The 26,053-nt window shown below is 50.2% G+C and overlaps 3 protein-coding genes across 13 annotated transcripts in view; 2 read left to right on the top strand and 1 right to left on the bottom strand.

Annotated features, from left to right (window-relative positions):
* MEIOC (meiosis specific with coiled-coil domain) overlaps window positions 1–7,699 on the top strand; it is a 27,038-nt gene extending 19,339 nt beyond the window's left edge. The window contains exon 8 of the mRNA XM_008271633.4: window positions 1,424–7,699. Coding sequence (XP_008269855.2) covers window positions 1,424–1,653 — 230 coding nt within the window. The 3' untranslated portion in view covers window positions 1,654–7,699. The remainder of the gene's footprint in view (window positions 1–1,423) is intronic.
* Window positions 7,057–23,848, bottom strand: CCDC43 (coiled-coil domain containing 43). Its single transcript, XM_002719447.5, has 5 exons — window positions 23,549–23,848; window positions 18,019–18,106; window positions 13,887–14,022; window positions 9,668–9,726; window positions 7,057–8,606 (listed from the first exon to the last, which is right to left on the bottom strand). The coding sequence occupies exons 1-5, from the start codon at window positions 23,834–23,836 to the stop codon at window positions 8,419–8,421; spliced, it is 759 nt and encodes a 252-aa protein (XP_002719493.4). The 5' UTR covers window positions 23,837–23,848; the 3' UTR covers window positions 7,057–8,418.
* Window positions 23,781–26,053, top strand: part of DBF4B (DBF4B-CDC7 kinase regulatory subunit) — a 46,453-nt gene continuing 44,180 nt past the window's right edge. For 5 of the 11 annotated variants that reach the window (XM_070060574.1, XM_070060572.1, XM_070060571.1 and 2 more), the window contains exon 1: window positions 23,812–23,950. The gene's annotated coding sequence lies outside the window, so the exon portion shown is untranslated. Of the gene's footprint in view, window positions 23,951–26,053 lie in introns of all 11 variants that reach the window. The other 6 variants (XM_070060573.1, XM_008271629.4, XM_051825786.2 and 3 more) reach the window with 4 other exon arrangements.

Below are 26,053 nucleotides of genomic sequence, written 5' to 3' on the forward strand. Positions count from 1 at the left end.
GCTAGGAGATATAGATGTCTGTCTCTCTGCCTTTGGTATGAAATAATTTTTTTTTTAATTTTTATTTTTTTTGACAGGCAGAGTGGACAGTGAGACAGAGAGGAAGGTCTTGCTTTGCCGTTGGTTCACCCTCCAATGGCCGCCGCGGCCGGCGCACCACGCTGATCCGAAGGCAGGAGCCAGGTGCTTCTCCTGGTCTCCAATGGGGTGCAGGGCCCAAGCACTTGGGCCATCCTCCACTGCACTCCCTGGCCACAGCAGAGAGCTGGCCTGGAAGAGGGGCAACCAGGACAGAATCCGGCACCCCGACCGGGACTAGAACCCGGTGTGCCGGCGCCGCAAGGTGGAGGATTAGCCTATTGAGCCGTGGTGCCGGCCAAAATAAATTTTTTAAATGTTTCTGAAAAGAACCATAAAAGTACTTTGATATCTTTTGTTAAAATTTATCCATTTAATTGTAGTAACTAATACACAGTGTATATAATACCCAAAGCACAGTCATTATCATACAAAGTTAGAAATAAAGTATCAAAACTTGTAAGTATTTTAAAAATAAAGCACTTTGGTTAGCACAATCAATAGCCATCCTTTTTATGAAAATGTTTGCTGCTCATTTAGTAGTAGCAATAGCACAAGCTCTGTTAAGGGATACTTAAAAGAGTTGTGAGGATAGGCCCGCGCCGCGGCTCAATAGGCTAATCCTCTACCTTGCGGCGCCGGCACATCGGGTTCTAGTCCTGGTCGGTGTGCCGGATTCTGTCCCGGTTGCCCCTCTTCCAGGCCAGCTCTCTGCTGTGGCCCAGGAAGGCAGTGGAGGATGGCCCAAGTGCTTGGGCCCTGCACCCCATATGGGAGACCAGGACAAGCACCTGCTCCTGCCATTGAATCAGCGCGGTGCGCCAGCCGCAGCGTGCCAGCCGTGGCGGCCATTGGAGGGTGAACCAACGGCAAAAGGAAGACCTTTCTCTCTGTCTCTCTCTCAATGTCCACTCTGCCTGTCAAAAAAAAAAAAAAAAAGAGTTGTGAGGAGCCAGTGCTGTGGCATAGCAGGTAAAGCTGCCATTTGCAGCATTAGCACCCCATATGGGCACTGGTTTGAGTCATAGTTGCTCTACTTCCCATCCAGCTGCCTGCTAATGCACCTGGGAAAGCAGTGGAAGATGGCCCAACTCCCTGGGCCGCTGCACCCACATGGGAGACCTGGATGAAGCTCCTGGCTCCTGGCTTTGGAATGGCCAAGCCCTGACCATTGCAACCATTTGGGGAGTAAACAATTGATGGAAAATCTCTCTGTATCTCTCCCTCTCTCTCTAACTCTGCCTTTCAAATAAATAAATCTTTTTTTAAGGAGTTGAGGGATATTTAAATTTTAAAAGATATATTCAAATCTAAAATGAAATGACCCTGAATCTTTATTTTACAGATGTTTTTGCGCTTGCTTCAGCAATTAAAGAGATGTGTGTGGCAACGCGGAAAGCACGCACTACTCTGTGGTGTGCACTGCAAATGACCTTGCCCAAAACAGCCAGTGCAGCTGGTCAAGCAGACGTGGAAAAGGCTTTGCAAGATATCATCAACTGCGAAGATAAAATCCATGAAAATATAAGTAGTAGCAATCCAATGAACCAGCGAGGTGAAACAAACAAACATTAAGGAAATGCCAGCACAAAGAAGAAAAAGCTGATAAGTTAATGTATCAAGACATGCTAAAAACATTTTAATGAACTTGTCAAACTTTCAGTACATTAATTTTTCTTCCGGATTTGAAGTTAATATCTTAATGAAGTCTAACTTCTATTTTAAAATCTTTTTGGAATGAATCAGATAGAGTTTAAAGTGAACTCAAAGGTAAAAGTTGACTACTCAAGAGTTCTGAGTAGTCAAAGATAACAAGTTTGCTTAAGTATATTAGTATTTCCTAACAGCTAAAATATTGTTTAAACCCATTCTGCAGTGCAGGTAAATGCAAATATGAAATTCTAGGAGATAAGTTTCATTTAGTTCTGCTTTAGTAAGTATAATTCCAAATAATGAATCTAAGTGACTGTAACCCAATTATGGCTACAGTCTAGTAACCAAGACAAGTTTTGATTGTGATATAAAAGTGTTTTCCTTACAAAACTGGATAATACCTAGGGAACAAAGGAAAACAAAAATAAACCCAATATTCATGTAAAAATTTAAAATACTACCATATTTATAAATTTGAAATCTTAGTGCCTAAGTATATGGAGGGAAATGCATCTGATTCTCCTAAATTAGTGATAAAAGTGCCAGTGTAAAAACCATGCAAGTTACTGAATATAAAACCTGTTCAAATCATTTGTGTATATTATTTAAAATTTAATTATACTATCAATTAATAATTCCAATTTTAAAGTATTTAAATTGAATCAAAACAAAACAGTTCCTTTATCTGGATCTTTTAGACTTGATGCACAGTAACTAGAATAATGACTATTGTTTTAATACCCTTAGTTTCCTGCCTTTTATGAGGGTATCACGAAGTTCTAAAATGTATTTTTTAAGGTTAATCTTTAACTAGTTTAGTTTGCAATTGGTTAGTGTATATTTGTGTAGTTGTGTTCATTAGTTTACTTCTGTATTTTTTTTAAAAAAAAAAAGAACTCTTGAAAGCTTGGCTTTTTCTGTTTCTCATGACTTACTATCTTTGTATGGAACCCGAGTAATTTATTCATTAATATGAAATGTTGGTATTATGTGACTCAGAAGATCTTGGGTTTTAAACATTTCTAGCATGAGTTAAACTAAAATATAATGTACTGATGAAATTTAATTGAAATATCCTTGACTAGAAACACTAATGTTTTAAATGTTGGTGTTTTTCTTGGTTTTAGAAATCCTGGTATTAAAAAAGAGTGTAATCACACCACATAAATTTTCTTTAGATGATGTGCGGAAGAAACTGATTGAGAATGCAGGAGTAACTGTAGGGAGAAACATTTTGATCACTGATATATGCCTTAGAGCTACCCAGATGAATTACACTGAGGGTAATCAATAAAGTAGATCACCCCACCACAGTCCCTGCATAGAGAGTGGTTAAGTTTGACATAAGACATGTTGGATGTTATGAAAACAAATATTGTACTGAATTTATTCTCTCAGGAAAAAATAAATTACTTTGTTGAAAATACTTTTTTTTTTGGTTTTGTTTTGTTTTGTTTTGTTTTTTGAGAAACAGAGACACAGACAGATGGGGGGAGACGGCTGGATATCCCATCAAATTGTCAGTCAGTCCCCAATTTGCTGCAATAGCTGGCACTGGACAGGGACAAAGCCAGCAGCTGGAACTCAATTCAGGTCTCCCACGTGGCTGGCAGGAATTCAGCTACTTTGAGGCATCACTGCTGTGTCCCACAGTCTGCATTACCAGGAAACTGAAATCAGGAGCTGGAGCTGGAAATTGAAACCCCAGATACTCCAATGTGGGATGCAGGCATCCTAACCAGTGGTTTAACTGTATGCCAAAGGCCTGCCCCTAATTTCTTTTTTTTTTTTTTACATTTGTATTAGTTTTTAACCTTAAGAGTCACTCATGTTAGAAAACCAAAGAAATTTAATTCGTAAGAACTTGGTGGTAAATAAATAAATGCCATTCAGATATCTCCTGGGATCTAACTTCAAAGATAAAATTTTGCTCTGCTGTTACGCCAATGCAGGCAAATCAAAATAAAATTTCTGGGGGCAGCCGGCGCCGCGGCTCACTAGGCTAATCCTCCGCCTAGCGGCGCCGGCACGCCGGGTTCTAGTCCCGGTCGGGGCGCCGGATTCTGTCCCGGTTGCCCCTCTTCCAGGCCAGCCCTCTGCTGTGGCCAGGGAGTGCACTGGAGGATGGCCCAAGTGCTTGGGCCCTGCACCCCATGGGAGACCAGGAAAAGCACCTGGCTCCTGGCTCCTGGCTCCTGCCATCGAATCAGCGCGGTGCGCCGGCCGCGGCGGCCATTGGAGGGTGAACCAACGGCAAAGGAAGACCTTTCTCTCTGTCTCTCTCTCTCACTGTCCACTCTGCCTGTCAAAAAAAAAAAAAAAAAAAAAAAAAATTTCTGGGGGCTGGTGCTGTGGCATATCGGGTAAAGCTGCCACCTATAGTGCTGGCATCCCATATGGGCGCTGGTTTGAGTCCCAGCTACTCCAGTTCCATCCAGCTCTCTGCTAATGTGCCTGGAAAAGCCTTGGAAGATGGCCCTGCCCCCACGTGGGAGAACCAGAAGAAGCTCCTGGCTTTGGATCAGCCCAGCTCCAACCATTGTGGCCCTTTGGGGAGTGACCTAGCTGATGGAAGACCTCTCTCTCTGCTTCTGCCTCTCTGCCTTTTTTTTTTTTTTTTTTTTTTTTTTTTTTGGACAGGCAGAGTTAGTGAGAGAGAGAGAGAGAGAAAGGTCTTCCTTTTCCATTGGTTCACCTCCTAAATGGCCGCCACTGATCCAAAGCCAGGAGCCAGGTGCTTCTCCTGGGACAGAACCGGTGCCCTGACCGGGACTAGAACCTGGGGTGCTGACGCCGCAGGCGGAGGATTAGCCTAGTGAGCCGCAGCGTCGGCCAAAACTTTTTTTAAAAAATAAATTTTCTGAGGAAGCTTTACATAAAAGACCAGTCCAGGGGCAGGTGTCTGGCTCAACTGTTCAGTCATCGTTCAGAACACCTGCATCCCATGTTGAAGTGTCTGGTTCAAGTCCTGTCTACTCTGCTTTCCAATCCAGCTGCCTGCTATAACTGCTAAAGCAGCAGAAGACAGCTCAAGTGCCATTCAAGAGGGAGATCTGGTTTGAGATCTGGGCTCTTGGCTTTGGCCTGGCCCAGCCCTAGCTGTTGCAGGCATTTGGGGAGTGAACTAGTGCATGGAAGACCTTTCTCTCTCTCTCTCTCTCTCTCTCTCTCTCTCTCTCTCTCTCTCTGCCATTCAAATACAATGAAAATAAAAATTTTAAAACACCAAGTCCATTAAATAAAACCAAACACAAAATTTCTTTAAAATCTTGCTGATCAATCATGTCACTCAGCAGGTAATTAAACTAGCTGGTTGTCCCTATCTATGGTATGTCCTCTGACAGATGGTTCTTATTGTACTAAATTACAACCCATGGAAACATTTTGAAGTTACCACAAAAGTTGTAATGAGGGGCGCAGCAGGTTAAGCCACTGTTTGCAGCACCAACATCCCATATAGCCATCAGTTCAAGTCCTGGCTGCTCCACTTCCGATTCAACTCTGCTACAGCGCCTGGAAAAGCAACAGAAAATGGCCCAAGTACTTGAGTCCCTGCATCCCTGTGGAAGACCCACATGTGCCTCCTGGCTTCTGATCAGCTCAGCTCCAGCCGCTGTGGCTGTTTGGGGAGTGAACCAGCGGATGGAAGATCTCTCTCTAACTCTGCCTTTCAAATAAATAAATCTTTTTTTTTTAATTGCAATGAAATGTAACCATTTGTACTACAAAAGAATTTGGTGTACTCATTTCATAGAAAAACATGTATGTAAGGTATTTGAAAATTATTCCATCACTGTCCTTTCCACTTGAACAATCTGCTACTATAAAGTTTTAGACGATTGGGAATTAATGTTATGACTGAAAATCCAAATTTGGCCTAAAACTCATTTTAAAAAAAGATTTATTTATTTGAAAGGCAGAGTTACAGAGAGGCAGAAGGGGAGAGAGAGTCTTCCATCCGATGGTTCACTCCCCAGATGGCCACAACAGCTGGAGCTGAGCTGATTCAGAGCCAGGAGCATCCTCTGGGTCTCCCCTGTGGTTGCAGAGGCCCAAGGACTTGAGCCATCTTCTACTGGCTTCTCAGGCCATAGCAGAGCTGGATTGGAAGTGGAGCAGCTGGGACTCAAACCGGCACCCATATGGCATGTTGGCACTGCAGGCAGTGGCTTTACCCACTACACCACAGCCCCAGCCCCATAAAACTCAATCTTAACATATAAAATATAGTTATTTGTCCTTAGAAATATTTAATTTTTTTTTTGAGAGACAAGCAAGTGAGAGAGCTCCCATCTGCTAGGTGTGCCCCAGATGCCTCATCAGCCACCAGGAGCCAGAAACTCAATCCAGATCTCCCACCTGAGCGGCAGACACCCAGCCACTTGAGCCACCACTGCCGCCTCCCAGGGCTCACATCACCAGAGAGCTGGCATTCAGAGCCGGAGCTGGCGCAAACCCAGGCACTGTGAAGCGGGACGCAGGCGTCCTGGCCAGCAGCTTAGCCACCAGGCTACGTGCCCGCCCTGGAACGTTGAACAGTTCATACATAAACTGAGTTCAGAGGGTAACTTTACTCAAAGCCTAACGAGATGATTTTTTGGTTTAAACAGCCCTTTGAGAGTGTACACTTAACTGACGTATAGAGTGCCAACAGGAAGTCTGCAGCGAGTACCCTTTCAGGGTCCATGCATAAAACCTAACTAATTCAGACACCAAAATGAAGGTGAGAACAAACTAAAATCCCAAAATAAGAGTTCCTGAATTAAAAACTCTGTCATATACCACCCATACCCACAGCCTGTGGCTACCATACAAAGGACTAAGACTTCACTATTACTTCAAAGCCAATTTACTGATGCCCCCAAAACCACTGCAATCTTTCTGATCTCCTAATTCCTACTTCACAAAAAGAAAAAAGAGAGCTTATTGGATTCCAAGGAAAAGAGGTTCCACTAATATAGGCTTCAGGGCTAATCAAATCAAAGCCCAAGAGGTGCAGCTGGTTAGGCTGCGGCTCGGAACACCCACATCCCATGGCCGCATGTCTGGGACTAAGTCCCATCTAGCTCCCGGCTTCTGCGCCTGGAAGGCACCTGAGTCCGAGCACCCACATGGGAGCCCCGCACGCAGTTCCTGACTCGGCTTCAGCCTGGTCCAGCCCCAGCTCTCACAGGCATTTGAGTGAACTGGGGGATGGAAACCCCTGTCTCCGTCTCTCCCTCTGTCACTGTGCCTTTCAAATAACATAGAATGAAAACCCATTCTGAAGTGACTATCCGCAGACTTCCCATGGATAGCTAGAAAGAATCAGAGTAAGACAGAAGGTGATGACTTAAAATTAGTTTATTTTTTTAAAAAAAGGTGGGTTTTAAAAATTATTTTTTCAATGCCACGGTTATAGGAGTGATTTAAGAGGTAACACATCTCCTTTTCCTTAACCATGCTTTTTTTTTTTTTTTACCTTCTGCACAAAGGTAAGATTTTGTTACTCTCACAGTTAATGATATAAAACAGAAGTCAACAAACTTTTTCTCTAAAGGGCCAGATGGTAAACAGTTTAGATCTTATGGGCCACATATGGTATGTCATGTAGTCTTTCTTCTGAAATCCTTTAAAAATGTAAACTCCATTTTTTAGTTTAAACCATACAAAAACCGACTGAGCCAAATGTGGCCTGTGGGTGGCAGCTGCTGAGCCCGGCGTAAAACATCTACTTTGTCTCACGGAGAGGTCGTGGTGGTCAGGCTTCCCCGCAGTCTGCTCTCTGGAAGCCAAGCTGAGCAGGGTGCACGTGTGGGGCTCCGGCCCATCGTAGAAGCGGGGGTTCCTGCTCGCTGCGGCCTCCCAGCCTCTCACTCACTCGCTCAACAGGCGTCATGAGCACCTACTGTGTCCACTCGTAAAACCCGTGTGCTAGCAGACATTTCCAGTGTTTTTTCCTTAAAAGGGCAATGCCCCCAGCTTCTCTACATCAGGAGTTACTGGATCTGAAGTTCTCTACCAGCACTCGAGGGCATTCATGATTATAACAAAACCAATCTAGTAGCAATGATATCCGTGCACCCAGTACTGACACATCCTTTTAGAACAAAGTCACCGCCTAGTGAGGAAAAACACGTAGCTATCGCGTATGACAAAGACACTGCTTTCTTCCATAGGCTGAACCCAGTTTTTTTTTTTTTAAATTCTGAGATCTAAAACACCTCCAAATAATTTCCATTTCCTAGTTTCCTGCCATGTATCGTAACGCCTGCATCCAGGTGGGGCTCTCCGTTCGCTGTTTCATGTCTGGGGTGTAGGCTGCCTGCGCTCACTCCCACCTTTCATCCAGGGATGAGCGCCCAAGAGCCTGCTCCTTCAGGATGCAAACCGCAACACTGAGCTTCCCGGGACCTCCTGCCATTTATCCAAGGTGAAGGAAGACTTTAAAGTGGCCCAAAGGAGCACAGGATTTCAGTATTAAAATAGAAAAGCTGTCTCTACTCCAGATCTTTGGTACAGACATCAACTGTGATAATGCGACTGCCCACACCACCGAAACATGGCACGTGTTGTAATGAGGTGACCGCGCCTTGCCTTGTGCCCACGTGAACAGAGGGAGAAAAGCCTTGGGGAACCTGGGCACCGACCTCGCGCGGCCCTGGACTCCGCGTGCGCAGCCGGCTCTCCCTCCGCGTGCGGCGGCGGCTATCGCTTCCGCTCTCCTCTCTGTGTGCGCTTCTTCTCTTTCTCCTTGCGCTCCTGCTTGGCCAGTTTGTCCCTCTCCCTCTGCAGCCTGTCCTGTTCCTTCTTCCTCTGGGACTCATCCCGCAGCGAGTCTCGCTCCAGGCGGCGGGCGTTGAGGACGTCTTCCACGTTGGTGTTGCGGAACAGCGCTACGGGTGAGTTAAGGGACCAGCGCGCAGGCCGCGGCCGGCCGGCGCCTCGGCTCATCCCGGCTCCCCCTCACCGCCCAGCCCCAGGTGCGCCCTCTGCCTGGTCTTCAAAAGAAGAAATCCTGATGATATTTATTTTTGACCTACTGGGAAACCTTAAAGCTGCCATCAGAGAAATCCTCACAGGTCCCTCCAAATAAAAATCTGTCAGACTTAACTAAACCTGCATTTTAAAATATGGATCAAAATGAAATTGCGTTCCAGAGTAAGCACTCCATTACTCAACAGCAACACACTGCGGAGGCATCTGGGCTGGCTACAGGGAACGGAGCGCCGTACCTGGCACGAGTAAACCGTCTGAACCTTACTGAACTATCAGGGTGCTTCTCTCCTAGACGACTGGGGCCTACATGAAAGTCACGTTCTAACAGCCAGAACGCTGCATTTCTGATATGAGCTAAGTTTAACAACAGCTAGAAAACACCTGCGCCCTCATTTCTGGAAACTTCAACAACAGAACTCGCTCGTGCCCGAGGGGCTTCTCTCTGCTCCTGAAGCACGACTTTGTCCCTCCGCTGCCTCACACCGAGCGGGTCTCCCACCAAGCCACCTCCTCTCCGAGAACCCCCCGACTCGTCCCCCTGCAATGGCCGCGACCTGCAGCCCTCCCAGGGAGCCCCTGCCCACGAGGCGTCGCTGTGAGGGCCCTTCCTCAGCGCGCGGCTCTCTCTCCCTACTCTGAGGTTTCGGGGAACAAAGACAACACTTAAGCAGTACTTTAAGGGCACAGCGCTGTCAACTCCCAGCTGCATACAGGGAGCTCGGCGCCTTGCCTTCCCTTGAAGTCCTCTCCAAGCTAACCCCTTCGCGGGCCTCCTAAGCTGTTTCTCTGGAGAAAGCTCTTGGTAGACTGACTCGGCAGTGTCCCAGGCACAGGGCTCCCGTGCTGGCAGGACCGAGTTTCTGGAAGTAAGGGCCGCCCTCAGCGACCAGAGCAAGAGGAAAATCACCCCTCGAGGGGCTCCGTGGAGACACGCGGGGACGGACACAGAGGAGGATACATCTGTCAGAACCGATGTTCACCGAGGTAGCACCGGAGTCCTCCTTCTCATCGGCATCAGTGAGTGAGGTTAAGGTCAAGTGGAAAATAGAGGTGGCCCACCCAACCCAGCTGCAGGAGACGCCGGCACACCAGCGCAGTAGGCGCACTGCCAGGGTGTGAGGGCACACCAGGAGGGTCCACCCGGGAAACCCAGCTCAGGGGCGCTCAGTCAGAGCTTCTGTAAGGTCACTGTTGGCGCAGGTAGGTTCCCACATTACCTGAACTAGGGATGGCGAGACGACAAAGGGTGGCTCCCAGACCCCTGGGAACCACAGCTCTGTCAACCCCAACAAGAAAAGCCAGGAGGAAAAAAACTAAGAGAAACCAGCCGCAAAGAGCCCAAGAATCTTTTCTAAGTGAGTATGAAATAGCCGACGTTTCTGGGATGACAGCCATTGCACAACGTGCCACATACTCCATTCAAGTGCAATCAGTAGACTAAGTAGTCCCTAAATTATCACTTCAAATCCATAGGGAACTAAACCACCTGTATTAGGCATGCTGTCTTTACACATAGTTCCCACTCAGATTCCAGATATATTACAGCGTTGCCTAGGGGGTTCAGCCTTCCTTTTTTTGTTTGTTTTTAAAGATTTTATTTATTTATTTGAGAGGTAGAGTTACAGACAGTAAGAGACAGAGAGAAAGGTCTTCTGTGGGGAGCAACTCGGACTAGACTAAGTTACTGGAATTAAGACTTATTCTATGCATCTGCTCTCCCACAATATGGCGCTGAGAAGGGAGAAACAGCTTCTACACAGCTGCCTCCAGTTCAACCAATAGACTGTAGGACCTACTCCTGATTGGAGGAGAGCAGCGTACTCGGCGTGTGGGTAGCAGAGTTGGGATTGGCGGAAGAGGACTATAAAGGAGGAGACAACATGCACCAGGAACATCTAAAGGGAACATCTATCTGAAGGAACACCTGTGCAGCCCCCGAGAGAGCCGGCCAGCGGTGTGCCGCTCCCCCGCGGAAGTGGGGAATGTGGCAGGGGGAACCGCCCTTCCACGGAGGTGGAAGGGACGGTAGCCAACCCGGGAAGAACCAGCAGCTAACCCGGGGAGGGCCGAGCAGACAAAAGAACAGCGCAGGGTCCTGTGTCGTTCCTCCACGAAGAGGGGGAGCGACATAATGGTGCCGTGACTCGGATAGAAAACTTAGGAGGGAAGAAACGGGAAGAACTGGGAAAATATCGGAGAGAGAGACTAGCAAACAGCCTTGGGAAAAGCCGGACGAAAAAGGTGCCAGAAGAAGCTATTGAAAGCCTAGGCATAGACTCAGATATGGACTACGGGGGGAAGCTGGGAGAAATCTCTAAGGGCGAAAGCGAAAGTGAAAGCTAGAACAAACAGACTCGGATACGGACTGTGGGGAGAAGCCAGGAGAAATGAGGGAGGAATATTGTTGGAAGAAAAGTTAGGAAACATACCGGGTAGAGAAAAAAGTTAGGGAGGATGAAGCCGCGAGTGCAGGCCGAGGCGGAGACGTAAGCCAGCTTGGAATTCTTCAAGTCAGCCCAGGGAGCAAAAGGCGAAAATCTGGAACCAGAGGCAGAGATGTGGGCCGCCAGGTTGGAATTCGCCAGGTTAGTCCGGGGAACTTGGACTGAATGCTGGTGGTGGCGGAAACGTAAGCTACGCTGTGTGATTCGCGGAAGCCGCCTCGTGCAGAGAGAGCACGGGGCGTGAATAGATAGGGAACGCGGGGCTGGCGCGAGGCCGTGGTGCAGGCGCGAAGGGCGTGGAGACCGCGGAGTGTGCGCGCGAAGCCGAGCCACGCAGAGCCGGGAGCCCGCCGCAGGGCGGGCGCCGGGAAGCCGCGCAGATGAGAGAAGCGTGGGCTGAAGCGGCTCAGAGCCGGGAAGCCGCCGAGAGGCAGCCTCAGGGCGGGCGCTGGGAAGCCGCAGGGATAAGAGAAACAGAAGTTTAGAAGTAAAATGAGAGAAATAGGAATGCTGGCAGATAGAAGTAAAATGGGAGAGATAGGAATGCCCGGAGGTAGAGAAATAGAAAAAAATAAGGCCTCCCCTCAACATGGCAATGAGAGAGCTTGGATTCAGTCTGCCTGATTAGGGAGGTGGTGAGCACCTGCGGGCGGCTAGCAGCTTATGCGCCGCAGGTCACCGAAGACGGGCACGAATTAACATCAATAAGTCTTCCCACAATACGGCAACGAGAAGGCTTGGATTCGGTTTGCCTGATTGGTAGGGCTTGTAAGCACCTGTGGGCGGCTGCAGGTCACCGAAGACAGGCACGTTATCAACATAAGTCTCCCCACAATAAGGCAATGAGAAGGCTTGGATTCGGTTTGCCTGATAGGGCTTGTAAGCACCTGCAAGCTGTTCTAGCAGAGCAGAGCATGCGCTGCAGGGCACCGAACTCAGGCACGCATCAGCGCCTAAAAACCTCCTCACAACATGGCGAAGAGAGGGCCCGGATTCGGTTTGCCTGATTGATAGGACTTGTAAGCACCTGTGGGCAACTCTAGCAAGCAGAGCAGAGTGTGTGCCGCGGGGCACCGAAGACAGGCGCGTATCAACGCCAAAAATAAAAAGAAAGGGGGATCTGTGGGGAGCAACTCGGACTAGACTAAGTTACTGGAATTAAGACTTATTCTGTGCATCTGCTTTCCCACAATATGGCGCTGAGAAGGGAGAAACAGCTTCTACACAGCTGCCTCCAGTTCAACCAATAGACTGTAGGACCTACTCCTGATTGGAGGAGAGCAGCGTACTCGGCGTGTGGGTAGCAGAGTTGGGATTGGCGGAAGAGGACTATAAAGGAGGAGACAACATGCACCAGGAACATCTAAAGGGAACATCTATCTGAAGGAACACCTGTGCAGCCCCCGAGAGAGCCGGCCAGCGGTGTGCCGCTCCCCCGCGGAAGTGGGGAATGTGGCAGGGGGAACCGCCCTTCCACGGAGGTGGAAGGGACGGTAGCCAACCCGGGAAGAACCAGCAGCAAACCCAGGAAGGGCCGAGCAGACGAAAGAACAATGCAGGGTCCTGTGTCGTTCCTCCACAAAGACGGGGAGCGACAGTCTTCCATCTGCTGGTTCACTCCCCAGATAGTCACAATGGCCGGAGCTGAGCCGATCCAAAGCCAGGAGCCAAGTGCTTCTTCTGGGTCTCCCACGTGGGTGCAGGGGCCCAAGGACTTAGGCCATCTTCCACTGCTTTCCCAGGCTACAGCAGAGAGCTGGATCGGAAGAGGAGCAGCCAGGACTAGAACTGGCACCCATATGGGATGCCAGCGCTGCAGGCGGAGGATTAACCTACTGCACCACAGTGCCAGCCCCAGCCTTCGTTTTAACTACGTAGTCACATTAAAAAAAAAAAAAAATCAAATGTAATTGCTCCAAATTTAGGGAATGCCTCACCCAAAAATATCCAGGTTCTAGTCCTAGTTTTGCCACTAATTCTCTGAATGTCTCTTATCACTTACTCATCTCTTAGTGCCTTCAGTTTCCTTTCTATCCAGGAAAGAATATAAAAACGGATTATATATGTGATAGTACACAGTATAGAAAAGTGTCGGGCCAGCGCTGTGGCTTAGAAAGTGAAGCCTCCGCCTGCAGTGCCAGCACCCCATATGGGCACCAGTTCAACTCCTGGCTACTCCACTTCCAATCCAGCTCCCTGCTGTGGGCCTGGAAAAGCAGAGCAGGATGGCCTAGGTGCTTGGGTCCCTGCACCCACATGGGAGACCCAGATGACGTTCCTGGTCATCACAGCCACTTGGGAAATGAACCAGCAGATAAAGATCTCTCTCTCTCCTTCTCTCTCTCTCTCTCTCCCTCTCTCCCTCCTTCTCTTTCTGTATTTCAGACTTTCAAATAAATAAATAAAATCTTTAAAAGAATTTTCAAAAAAGCAAAAGCAAAAGCAGAGTGTGATACAAGCACAAGGAACCACAGCTCTACCTTAGCTTCTGAAAGTAAAGCACAAATAGCCCATTAAGGCATCGCTGGCTTTACACTGAGGTTTTCAGGGATATATTGATCACGCATCAGAAACAGTCTAAGTCCCCTATCAATATTCCAGCGTCATTCCGCATTCTCACACAGGGACACAGACCCCTGCCACGGCAGAGGGCACAGGCAGCTCCCCAGAGGTCACCACTGCACGTGTTTCTGGGCTGCGCCGGGGACCAGAGCTGAGACCCAGGAAGGATATTCCTCCTCGTCGGTCACGTCGGCGTACTGCGCCAGGAGGGCAGCTTTCCTCTGCTTGGCCTCTTCCGACACCATCCTGGGCTTCACCACGATCTGCGCCTGCTTCTCGATTAGGGTGGCAATGGCCTGGACCTCATCTGGGAGGTGGTGCAAGACAGACAACAGGCTGTGTTAGACAACAAGCTCACCACCCGGTCTCCAGACAGCACGTGGACTAGACACCAGCATCTGCTGACTCAGAGCCCTGGGGGAACAGGAATGCCCCGAGGGCCCGTGAGAAAGGAAGGCAAGGCCATGCAGGCCAGCTCTTAGGTCTTGCGTCCACTTCAGTCCCAGCAGCCTGAGTGTAACTTTCTTGTACACAGCAGTTCCACTATATCACAATCAAATCAGCTAATCCTCCGCCTGCGGTGCGGGCACACCGGGTTCTAGTCCCAGTCGCTCCTCTTCCAGGCTAGCTCTCTGCTGTGGCCCAGGAGTGCAGTGGAGGATGGCCCAAGTGCTTGGGCGCTGCACCCGCATGGGAGACCAGGAGAAGCACCTGGCTCCTGCCATCAGATCAGCGCGGTGCACGGGCCGCAGCGCGCCGGCCATTGGAGAGTGAACCAACGGCAAAGGAAGACCTTTCTCTTTGTCTCTCTCTCTCACTGTCCACTCTGCCTGTCAAAAAAAAAAAAAAAAAAAAAAAAAAAAGTAAGCCTCCAAACATCCAAACATGCAGCTTTCTCCCCTCTAATCCCAGAAACTGAAAAAAGAGATCTGGAATGTTTAATTATGCCAAGTGAGATCCCTAGAGTCAGAACACTTTGGGGGCCGGCGCTGTGTGGCGTAGTAGGCTAAGCTTCCACCTGCGGTGTTGATATACCGCCCAGCTCCAGCCATTGCAGCCATGCGGGAAGTGACCCAGCGTGACCCAGCGGGTAGGAGCCCTCTCTTTCTCTGCCTTTGTAACTCTGTAACTCTGTAACACTTTCAAGTAAATAAATAATTTGTTTTTAAATAGATGCCACTTGGGACACCCTCATCCGAAGTCAGAGTGCTATGGTTGGAGTCCCAGCTCTGCCCCAATTCCAGCCACCATGGGAGGAAGCAGATGATGGCTCAAGTACTTGGGTTCTTACCACCAACCACGTGGGAGACCTGGAATAAGTTCCGGGCTCCCAGCTTTGGCCTGGTCCAGTCCTGGCTGTTGCAGGCATTTGGGAATTGAATCAGAGGATAGACTGATTGATATCTCTCTCTCTCTGTCTTCCAAATAAAATTAAAATAATAGAATTTTAAATACCAGTGCCTGGGCCCTAACCCAAGCATATCAAGTGATTCTATTGTCCAGACACAGCTGAGAACCAACAGTGCAGAGAGTGTTGACCAGATTCTTTCCAAACTTGGCTTTTATTATCTGAGTTTTCTGCTTTTATTTACCATCCTAACAGTGAGTACAATATTTTATTTCCCTTCTTCTTTCTTTCTTTCTTTCTTTTTTTGACAGGCAGAGTGGACAGTGAGAGAGAGAGACAGAGAGAAAGGTCTTCCTTTGCCGTTGGTTCACCCTCCAACGGCCGCCGCGGCCGGCACGCTGCGGCTGGTGCACCGCACTGATCCGAAGGCAGGAGCCAGGTGCTTCTCCTGGTCTCCCATGGGGTGCAGCGCCCAAGCACTTGGGCCATCCTCCACTGCCTTCCTGGGCCACAGCAGAGAGCTGGCTTGGAAGAGGGGCAACCGGGACAGAATCTGGCGCCCCGACCGGGACTAGAACCCGGGGTGCCGGCACCGCAAGGTGGAGGATTAGCCTAGTGAGCCGCGGTGCCGGCCCTCTACTTTATTTTTTAATTAAAAAAAATTACTTGTTACTTATTTGGGACAGAGAGAGAGTATAAAGTCCCATCTGCTGGTTCACTTCCCAAAAGCCTGCAATAACCAGGAGCCAGGAGCACAATCCAGGTCTCCCTGGGGCTGACAGAAACCCAGTTACTTGAGCCAGCGTCCCTGCCTCTCAAGGTCTGCATGGTAGAAGCTGGAGTTAGGAGCCAGAGCTGGAATCGAACCCAGACACTCTCCTGTGGGAAATGGGGGTCTTAACTGCTAGGCTGAACACCCGCTACTCTCAAAATCTCAACCATAATTTGTGCTATGAAATGAGAACATGAGGGGCCAGCGTTGTGGCATGGTGGGTAAAGCTGCTGCCTTCAGTGCTGGCATTCCATATGGGCGCTGGTTCAAGTCCCGGCTGCTCCACTTCCAATCCAGCTCTCTGCTATGGCGTGGGAAAGCAGAAGAGGATGGTCCAAGTCCTTGGACCCCTGCACCCAAATGGGAGACCCGAAAGATGCTCCTGGCTCCTGGCTTCAGATCAGCGCAGCTCCAGCCATTGTGGCCATTTGGGGAGTGAACCAGCAGATGGAAGACCCCTCCCCACCACTCTACCTTTCAAATAAATAAACCTTAAAAAAAAATTAAAAATAATAAAAAAGAAATGAGAACATGAAAAAGGCGGGAGAGGATCTCTCCAAGATACCCTCCTCTTTATGCTTTCCTTATTTTTCTCATTTTTAAAGCATTTTAAAAATTATTTCCTTTGGGCCGGTGCCACGGCTCACTTGGCTAATCCTCCGCCTGCGGTGCCGGCACCCCGGGTTCTAGTCCCAGTTAGGGCACCGGATTCTGTCCCGGTTGCCCCTCTTCCAGGCCAGCTCTCTGCGATGGCCCGGGAGTGCAGTGGAGAATGGCCCAAGTGCTTGGGCCCTGCACCCGCATGGGAGATCAGGAGGACGCACCTGGCTCCTGGCTTCAGATCAGCGCAGCGCACCGGCCATTTTGGGGGGTGAACCAATGGCAAAGGAAGACCTTTCTCTCTGTCTCTCACTGTCTAACTCTGCCTGTCAAAAAAAATATATTTCCTTTAACTTCTTCTATAATCCTCCTAGTAATATTCAAGATGTTTTATCTTAGTAACCACAGATTTTTTTTAACTAAAAAAATTTTTTTAAGTTTTTTTTTTTTTTTTTATTTGAAAGGCACAGTTACAGAGAGACAGAGAGGATGAGAGAGAGGTCTTCCATCCACTGGTTCACTCCCCCAATGGCCACAACAGCTAGCACTGGGCCAGACTGAAGCCAGAAGCCAGGAGATTCTTCTGGGTCTCCCACATGGGTGCAGGGGCCCCAGCACTTGGGCCTTCTTCCACTGCTCTCCTAGGCCATAGCAGAGAGCTGGATAAGAAGTGGAGCAGCTGGGACCCACATGGGTGCCAGCACTGCAGGTGGAAACTTCACCTGCCATGCTACAACACTGGCCCCTCGCTATTTTAACAGATACAAAAAAACCTGTGCATATTTTAGGGGATACCATATAATGTTTTTATATTGTATAATCTCCATCAGGGTTAATATATCTATTTCCTCAAGCATTCAACTTTTCTTTTTTATGAAAACATTACAAAATCACAGCTTTTGAAAAATAAGTATCATTTATAATGTATGCTTAGTCAACAAAAACCTGTGGAATATGAAAATAAAAGAAAAGTGGGGGAGAATAGTTGGCCTTATACTCACAGCTACAGAGCAAATTCACTGGTGGCACAGCCAAGAGGACGAGGAGGAAAAGGACGAACCACAAGGTTACTCTGGTTAACTGAAGGGGAAATCAATGTTCACACAGGGCTAGAGCCCACTTGCAGGCCTGGGCCAGTGTAGACTCCACCGGGAGGGGCATCTGGAGTGATAGTGAAGGTATACTTAGGACACCCGCACCCCACACTGGAGTGCCTGGGTTCAAGTCCCGGCATCAGAACTGATTCCGGTTTTCTGCTGAGGTGCACCCTGGGCGTCAGCAGGTGACGGCTCAAGTCCTGAGGTCCCTGCTGCGCACCTGGGAGTTCCAGATGGAGTTCCTGGCTCCCGGCTTCAAGCTGGCCCAGCCCAGCTGCTGCGGGCATTTGGGGAGTGAACGAGCACGTGGAGGATCTCTGTTGTCTCACTCTGCTTTCCAAATTAAGAAAAATAAATATCACTTTAAATTAGATCAAGAAAAATGAGGATCCAAGGAAGGAAATGAACAACTGTCTCCCTAACAGCTGTGCTGACGAGGCTTTGGGAAAAGGCCCTGGCGGCTACCCATCTGAGTTCCAACTCTACCTTCTTTTTCCACTTTGCTGACAACGCTTTGAGACTCCGACCATCGTTCCACAATTTCCTTGCAGACATCAAGAAGAGAATCTTCTTCCTAGTTGGAAAAGTAGGCCAATTAATCTCCTGAAAGAACTTTCAAAACCAGTAGCAACATGGGGCCACCACTGTGGCGCAATGGGTTAAGCTGCTGCACGGGACACTGGTATCCCATACCCGAGCAATGGGTCCAGTCCCAGCTGCTCCACTTCTGACCCGGCTCCCACTAAAGCTCCTGGGAGGGCAGTGGAGGATGGCCCCAGTGCTGGGGCCCTGTCACCCATATGAGAAACGAGGGTAGGAGTTCCCGGCTCCTGGCTGTCACCTGGCCCAGCCCTGGCTGTTGTGACCATTTGGAAAGTAAACCCGTGGATGGAAGGTTCACATCTCTCTCTCCCTCTCCCTTTCTCTCTCTCTCCCTCTCCCTTTCTCTCTCTCTCTCTCTGCCTCTTCCCTCTCTCTCTCTGTTGCTCTTTCAAATAAGTACATAAATCTTTAAAAAAAAAAAAAAAAGGCAACCGAACAAAAGTCCATGGACAGGGCACAGCTGTCCTGAAGATGAGAAGAAATCATGGGGAAGGCCTTGAAGCCGCAGAATGGAGATGGTGCCTCTTCCGAGTACAGAAACCACCCCCAGCCCCAGCCCCAGAACCCACACCTCCTGCCCAGCTCCAGGGGCAGATTCCCAGCCGCTCTGGGTAATCCCACTTACGGTGAATTCAAGATCTATGAGCAACTCAACTTTCTGAGCTTCATAACATTCCAGGATTTAGTGAGGATACAGGAAAACATATAAAGTGTCTACCCTTCCTGACAAAGAAAAGGCATCCAAAAATACAGGCCCGTGCTGTACTGTAGTAGGTAAAGTCTGCGACACCAGTATCCTCCATGGGAGTCGGCTCGTGTCAGCCTGAGCCAGACCCAGCAGACGTCTGTCCAGGGAGCAAACCAGCAGACGAAGAGCTCCGTCTCACCCGCTCCTTGCTCTGACTTTCAGGCAAACAAATGATCTTTTTTTTTTTTGATGGGCATTTCTTTCCATCTTTGTTAGGCTGTCTTGACCCCCTTCACATTCTACCCCTCAGGACAGGCTGTCAGGTTCACATCTGGGGCCAGTGCCGAAGGGTAGTGGGTTAAACCACCACTTGTAACATGGGCATCCCGTATGGGAGCACTGGTTCCAGTTCCAGCTGCTCTGCTTCCAACCCAGTTCCAGCCCAGCCATTGCAGACATCCGGGGAATGAACTAGTGGATGAAAGATCTCTCTCTACCTCTCCTTCTTCTCTGTCACCTGGCCTTTAAAAAAAAAAAAAAAAAAATATATATATATATATATATATAAGAATTCACATTAAGCACATACCATGCGCCAGGCACTGTTGTAAAAACTTTATATGTGTGCTCTTAATTCTTAAAGCAATCCCACGAAGTACCGTGTTACTACTCTAGTCATAAGCGAGGAAACCAAAGCACACAGGCTAAGTGACTTGCCCAGGTCACACAATGAGGATGGTCTAAACAGGCAGCCGGGCCCCAAGCCCGTGTTCTTAGCCGTCGCACCAGCTCCTGAAGAAAAGGGGTGAGTCAGAGCATGGACTCTGGGTAGCTGCCGTTATTCCGCACTCATCACGGGACTCCCTCCTCCACCCTGCGCAGCTTTAGCCTATGTGCTGACACAGGACGTCTCTGGTCCAGAATACCAACAATTCATGGCCACCACCCTGTCCCTCCCCACAGCAAGAGAAGCAAAAGAAGAAAAAAGGACTAGGGGCTGGCACTGTGGCAGAGAGGGCTAAGCTTCCACCTGCAGTGCCGGCATCCCACATGGGCACCAGTTCAAGTCCCAGCTGCTCCTTTCTGATCCAGCTCTCTGCTATGGCCTGGGAAAGCAGCAGAAGATGGCCTAAGTGATTGGACCCCAGTACCCAAGTGGGAGACCCGGAAGAAGCTCTAGGCTCTTGGCTTCAGATCAGCGCAGCTCCGGCGGTTGTGGCCAATTTGGGAGTGAACTAGCAGATGGAAAACTTCTCTCTCGCCCTCTCTCTGCCTCTCCTTCTCTCTCTGTGTAACGCTTTCAAATAAATAAATAAATAAATAAATATTTTTTTTTAAGCAGTCTTTGAGTTACGTCCAGTGTACACCATATCCACTGGCCCTTTGTTAGGGAAAGATGCTGCTCAGCGGTTTTCGAGGACAGGACCTGTGCCTCACCATTTCATTCCTGGCCAGTTCTTCCCAGAGTCCATTTGTAAACAGAAGGGGTTGGGGAAACCATTAGAAAATTAAACACAGCATGCACATAGGATCGGGGGGAGGGATTCATCCTTTAAAATGACATCATCTCGGGGCCGGCACTGTGGCACAGTGGGTTAAGGCCCTAGCCTGCGGCACCAGCATCCCATATGAGCACCAGTTCTAGTCCCGGCTGCTCCTCTTCCAATCCAGCTCTCTGCTGTGGCCTGGGAAAGCAGTAAAAGATGGCCCAAGTCCTTGGGCCCCTGCACCTGTGTGGGAAACCAGGAAGAAGCTCCTGACTCCTGGCTGCAGGTCGGTGCAGCTCTGGCCGTTGTGGCCATCTAGGGAGTGAACCAGCAGATGGAAGATCCCTCTCTCTCTGTCTCTACCTCTCTCTGTAACTCTTTCAAATAAATAAAGTAAATCTTAAAAATAAATAAATAAATTACTGCCTCTTCCACCATGAAAGTAGCAGGAGTCAAGGAAAACTCGTGCGTCTCTTTAGTAGATACACAGCTGAAGGAATGACACTATGAATAGCACCAGTCAAGGAGCTGGTACCAAGGAGCACTGAAGCTGTTTTGTTTTATTTATTTAAAGATTCATTTATTTATCTGAAAGGCAGAGCTACAGAGAGGCAGAGGCAGAGAGAGAGAGAGGTCTTCCATCCACTGGTTCACTCCCCAGATGGCCACAGCAGCCGGAGCTATGCGGATCCAAAGCCAGGATCCAGGAGCTTCTTCCAAGTCTCTCATGCAGGTGCAGGGGCCCAAGGACCTGGGCCATCTTCTACTGCTTTCCCAGGCCGCAGCAGAGAGCTGGATCGGAAGAGGAGCAGCTGGGACTAGCACTGGCGCCTATATGGGATGCTAACACTGCAGGAGGCGGCTTTACCCACTAAGCCACAGTGCCAGCCCCTGAAGCTATTTTAACAACTCCTTCATGGAGTCTTGAGAAACTTCCCAGCTGGAAAATCAAAAATAACTTAAATAGCTTGGTTCTGATTTTTTCCCCTTGTTATTTGAAATGTCAGCGTTCAAGGAAAGAATTTACTCCATTGTGTGTATTTCCACACTGCCTCACAAGCTTCATTGAAACTGTCCCACCTACAGGTGAGAGCGGGCTCTGGACGCTCCACTCCGAGGGTGCTTGCCAGACAGATCTGGGACAGCTGCGGTGTCTCATGTTTCAGTCATGTGCCCAACCCATGAACCGTGCTTCCACTGAGGGTAAGTGACACGGTCCTAGCGCATGCATGCCCCCTCCCTCTGCAAAATACACTGGGATTTGAGAAGATTTTTTTCTGGGGCTGGGCATTTGCCCTAGTGGCTAAGACGTCCCCAACTCACGTGGACCTGGAATTAATACCCACCTGGCTCTTTTTTTTTTTTTTTTTTTTTGACAGGCAGAGTGGACAGTGAGAGAGAGAGAAAGGTCTTCCTTTGCCGTTGGTTCACCCTCCAATGGCTGCCGCACTGATCCGATGGCAGGAACCAGATACTTATCCTGGTCTCCCTTGGGGTGCAGGGCCCAAGCACTTGGGCCATCCTCCACTGCACTCCCTGGCCACAGCAGAGAGCTGGCCTGGAAGAGGGGCAACCGGGACAGAATCCGGCACCCCGACTGGGACTAGAACCCGGTGTGCCAGCGCCGCTAGGTGGAGGATTAGCCTAGTGAGCCCCAGCGCAGGCCACCCACCTGGCTCTTCACTCCAGCTTCCTGCTGGTGCACAGCAGGTGATGGCTCAGGTAGTTGGGTCCCTGCCAGCTACGTGGGAGACTCGGGTGGAGCTCCTGGCTTCGGCCTGGCCCAGCTGCAGCCACTGCAGCCATCTGGGGAGTGAACCAGCAGATGGAAGCCATCTCCCTCCATCCCTCCCTCCCTTCCTCTCTCTCTCTCTTTCTCTCTTTCTGTGTCACTCTCTCTGCTTCAAATAAATAATAAACCTTTAAAAGACAAAAACCTAGTTTTAAGGCCTACCAAAGAGGACCCAAAAGTATTTTGAATATATAGGGATATATACCTTGTAGGGAAAAGTGTATGGCAGAAAACACTTTAAAAAATTGTTTTTCCAAATGTATCGGTGTTACGGGCCCAGGCACTTGGGCCATATTCCATTGCTTTCCTAGGTGCACTAGCAGGGAGTGGATCTGAAGTGCAAAAGCCAGGACTCGAACCCGCACTCACGTGAGATGCCAGTGTCCCCGGCAGCAGCTTAGCTTGCTGGGCCACAATGCCAGCTTGAAAACAGGTTCTGAGGACAACCAATGAGCCCATTCTCCAGCCTGTCACTTCCTACATGAGAGGATAAAACCTTTGACAGGCAGACGGCTCTCACAGTAGCAGTCTGGTTTCCAGGAGCTTCTGTAAACCACCAGGGCAGAAACAGCTCTGGCTGCCCCAGTTATTTCGTGATGACCTAAGCAAATTTAATTTTGGAGCTTGTCATTACAAGGAAACAATGTGCTGGGCAGCTACAGGCGGTACTTGTCACCAGTCTAATCCGGAATAACCCATCTAAAATGTGCGTGTGTGTTGGGGGGTGGGAGACCGGGTGATGAAGGCAGCAAAGACCAGGCTGGAAAAGCCACACTTTGGTGACTTACTGCACAAAGCAAGCTTAAAAGTACACACTCGGAACTCTCGAATCCGCTTCGAAGAGGCCAAGAACCCAGTTTATCTTTTTTAAAGCTCTGATCTCTCTTCTTCTTTCCCCTAACAATCCCTCCCCAGCGTTGTTTCTGCATTTGCTAAATACAGTAAAAGATGGAGAACATTTGCTTCAGTCCGGCTTGGGCATAAAACACCTCGGCCATCAACCTATCTTTTTTGGACCCTGGCTCCGAAATAGACCCGAGAGGGTATTGCTACAGGCTTTTGGCATGGGACGGTGCCTGCTAACGGGCACAGACATCCCAGAAGCGTTTTATTCCCCACACTGCACACTAAGCGGAGAGAAATGGAAGCGGTCGGGAGACGTCTGTGGATAAACTCCCATTTAGGTATTTCAACGCCTTCAGAACACTAGGTCAGCTTACCCGCAGGCATCCGGGAGGACCCTATCCTCAACAATAAGGCAGACCCACTCCTCTCTATGCACCTGCAACCCCTCTCCCTTGCGGCCCAGAACTCAAGAGAAGGAGTACACCTGGTCCAGGTGCGACCACGAAGCTTCCGGGACCCCCGGCAGAGGAAGGGGGATGCACAAACAGCGCTCTTGAGATGCAAGGCCCGAGGCTAAAAGAACGTGCCCGGGCTACCCACCAGGAAAGCAGACAGGATCCCCTGCAGAGCGTCAAGCTTCTCCTCCTCCTCCTCCTCCTGCAAGACACCAAGGATGTAGGCGCCATACACGGCCTGGTCCACTCCCAGAGCCTCCAACCGTCCGTCTAGCCACGATCCAAAGCCGCCGCCCCCGCCTCCGCCATCGTCTTTTCGGGAGGCTGCCGCGCCGACTCCGCTGGGCGCCGCCATCTTGGGGTCAGGGTCCTGCCAGCCCCCGGGACGCCTACCGCAGTGCCTGACGGGCCGCGCCGCGGGCGCACTGCGCATGCCCGTGGAGGGAGCGGCTGCTCCGGCGCGCGGGGCGGGAGCCGCTGCGGCCCGAGGTGGCGCGGGGGGTGGGCTGCGTCGCAGTCATGTGACCTCACCCGGCGCCCTGGCAAGGTGAGCAAACCTAACAGACCCTGTTCACGGTTGGGGACGTTCAGAGGGGCTGCGACCCTGGAACGCCGAGTCCGGCGCCTCGCTCTTCTCTCGGCGCTGCCCGCCCGCGGGCGCCCGCGCGGGTCTTAGCCGGGGACCGCCGGCTTCTGCTCGCGGGAGCCGCCGTCCCTAAAATCGCCAGCTCCGGAGACCCTTCCCGGCGCCCTGCACGCGGCCGGCGAGCCGCGGACGCTGGTCTGCACTGCCGCCGTGCCCTTCGCAGGACCCGACGTAGCAGGCGCTCGGTAAATGGCTCGCTGTAGTCAACGCTTGCCCGGGGGCGCCTGCTCCACCCTGTGCCTGTCGTGCAGCGAGTGGTGTAGTCCTCCCCACAGCCGCGGGAGGAAACGCTTCCACTGGCCGCCTTTTTCAAACGAGAGAACTGAGACGCAGAGGTAGACAGCCGGGGCCCGAGCTGGGCGGACGGGGCCTCGGCTGCCCGAGCCGGAGCGGAGGCCGGCGGGGCCCTGGCCTGCCTCCTTCCTTCACCAGATGTGCATTGAGTTCCCACAGCGAGGCTTTCTCGCCAGGTACTAAAATTAGCGAGAACGAAGGGCGAAACCCCGTGTCCTCAGGGGATCTTCAGTCCGGTGGGAACAGACAGGTTCAGACAAATGGTGACAGCGTGGCGAGGTCGGGATGCACAAATGTGGAAACACAAGGACGGTGTGGCCGCCGTGTGCCCGAGTTAGCCTGTGCCACCAGTCCAGAGGCCCCAGGAGTCGCCGCTGTTTCTCTCGCTGCTAAGCCACGGCTGTCTTGCCTCCCTCACGGCTCAGGGTCGTGGTTGGGGGTCAGCAGAGGCCACAAACCTGGAAAGTGCCACATTTTTCCCCCTGCCTTTTTAAAGAAACACAGACTCACAGGAAGTTTCAAAAATAGTCCAGAAGCCTGCACCTGCTTCCCCCAGTAGTGACGTCTTACGCAGCTGCAGTGTGATGTCAAGGTCCATGCAGCACCCAGAGGTGGCTCTGAGGCCTCATCAGGCTTCTCCCAAGTGAGCCCAGGCTCTCCAGACCAAGAGTGCCCTCACTGGCTGTTTTACCAGCAAAGTAACAGTTGCTCAAGGTTAAAAAAAAAAAAAAATTCATACGAATAGACAAATGACAAACCTTACAGGAAAAAATCACAATGGCTTTTTACACTGTGGAACGTTGCTCAGTCACATGAATCGTTTTTAAGATACAGAAGTTAAAAGTGCAGTGAAATACCGCATTTTCTTCTCAGATCAGGAAGGCTGATAGTATACTGTCGGCCTGTGACTGGGTGACAGGCACTGGGAAATGTTGGTGAGGGAAGGTAGGCTCTTTTGGAGGATTATGTGAGAAAGACCCAGCGTTGGGGCTGGCGCTGTGGCGTAGTGGGTAGAGCCGCCGCCTGCACTGCAGGCATCCCGTGTGGGCGCCGGTTTGGGTGCCGGCTGCTCCATTTCCCATCCAGCTCTCTGCTGTAGCCTGGGAAAGCAGTAGAGGATGGGCCAAGTGCTTGGGCCCCTGCACCACCCACGTGGGAGACCCAGAGGAAGCTCCTGGCTTCAGATCGGGGCAGTTCCGGCCATTGTCGTTGTGGCCACCTGGGGAGTGAACCAGCAAATGGAAGATACCTCTCTCTCTCTCTACCTTTCCTTCTCTCTCTGTAACTCACTTTCAAGTAAATAAATAGATCTTTAAAAAAAAAAAAAAGACCCAGCGTTTCTCCTGGATCTATCATAAGCCATGCATGGGCGCAGAATGACATATTTAGAGGATGCTCATTGCTATAATGCTTTTTGTAGTAAAAGGACAGAAATGGGCTGCATTCTGTATGTAGGAGACTGGTTCCGAAGGCCTACTGTGACCATACAAAGAAATACTGTGGGCCGCCGCCATGGCTCAATAGGCTAATCCTCCGCCTGCGGCGCCGGCACCCTGGGTTCTAGTCCCGGTCGGGGCGCCGGATTCTGTCCCGGTTGCCCCTCTTCCAGGCCAGCTCTCTGCTGTGGCCCGGGAGTGCAGTGGAAGATGACCCAGGTGCTTGGGTTCTGCACCCCATGGGAGACCAGGAGAAGTACCTGGCTTCTGCCAT

The sequence above is a fragment of the Oryctolagus cuniculus genome, chromosome 17 (genome assembly GCF_964237555.1).
Source record: "Oryctolagus cuniculus chromosome 17, mOryCun1.1, whole genome shotgun sequence".
Taxonomy (NCBI): Eukaryota; Metazoa; Chordata; class Mammalia; order Lagomorpha; family Leporidae; genus Oryctolagus; species Oryctolagus cuniculus.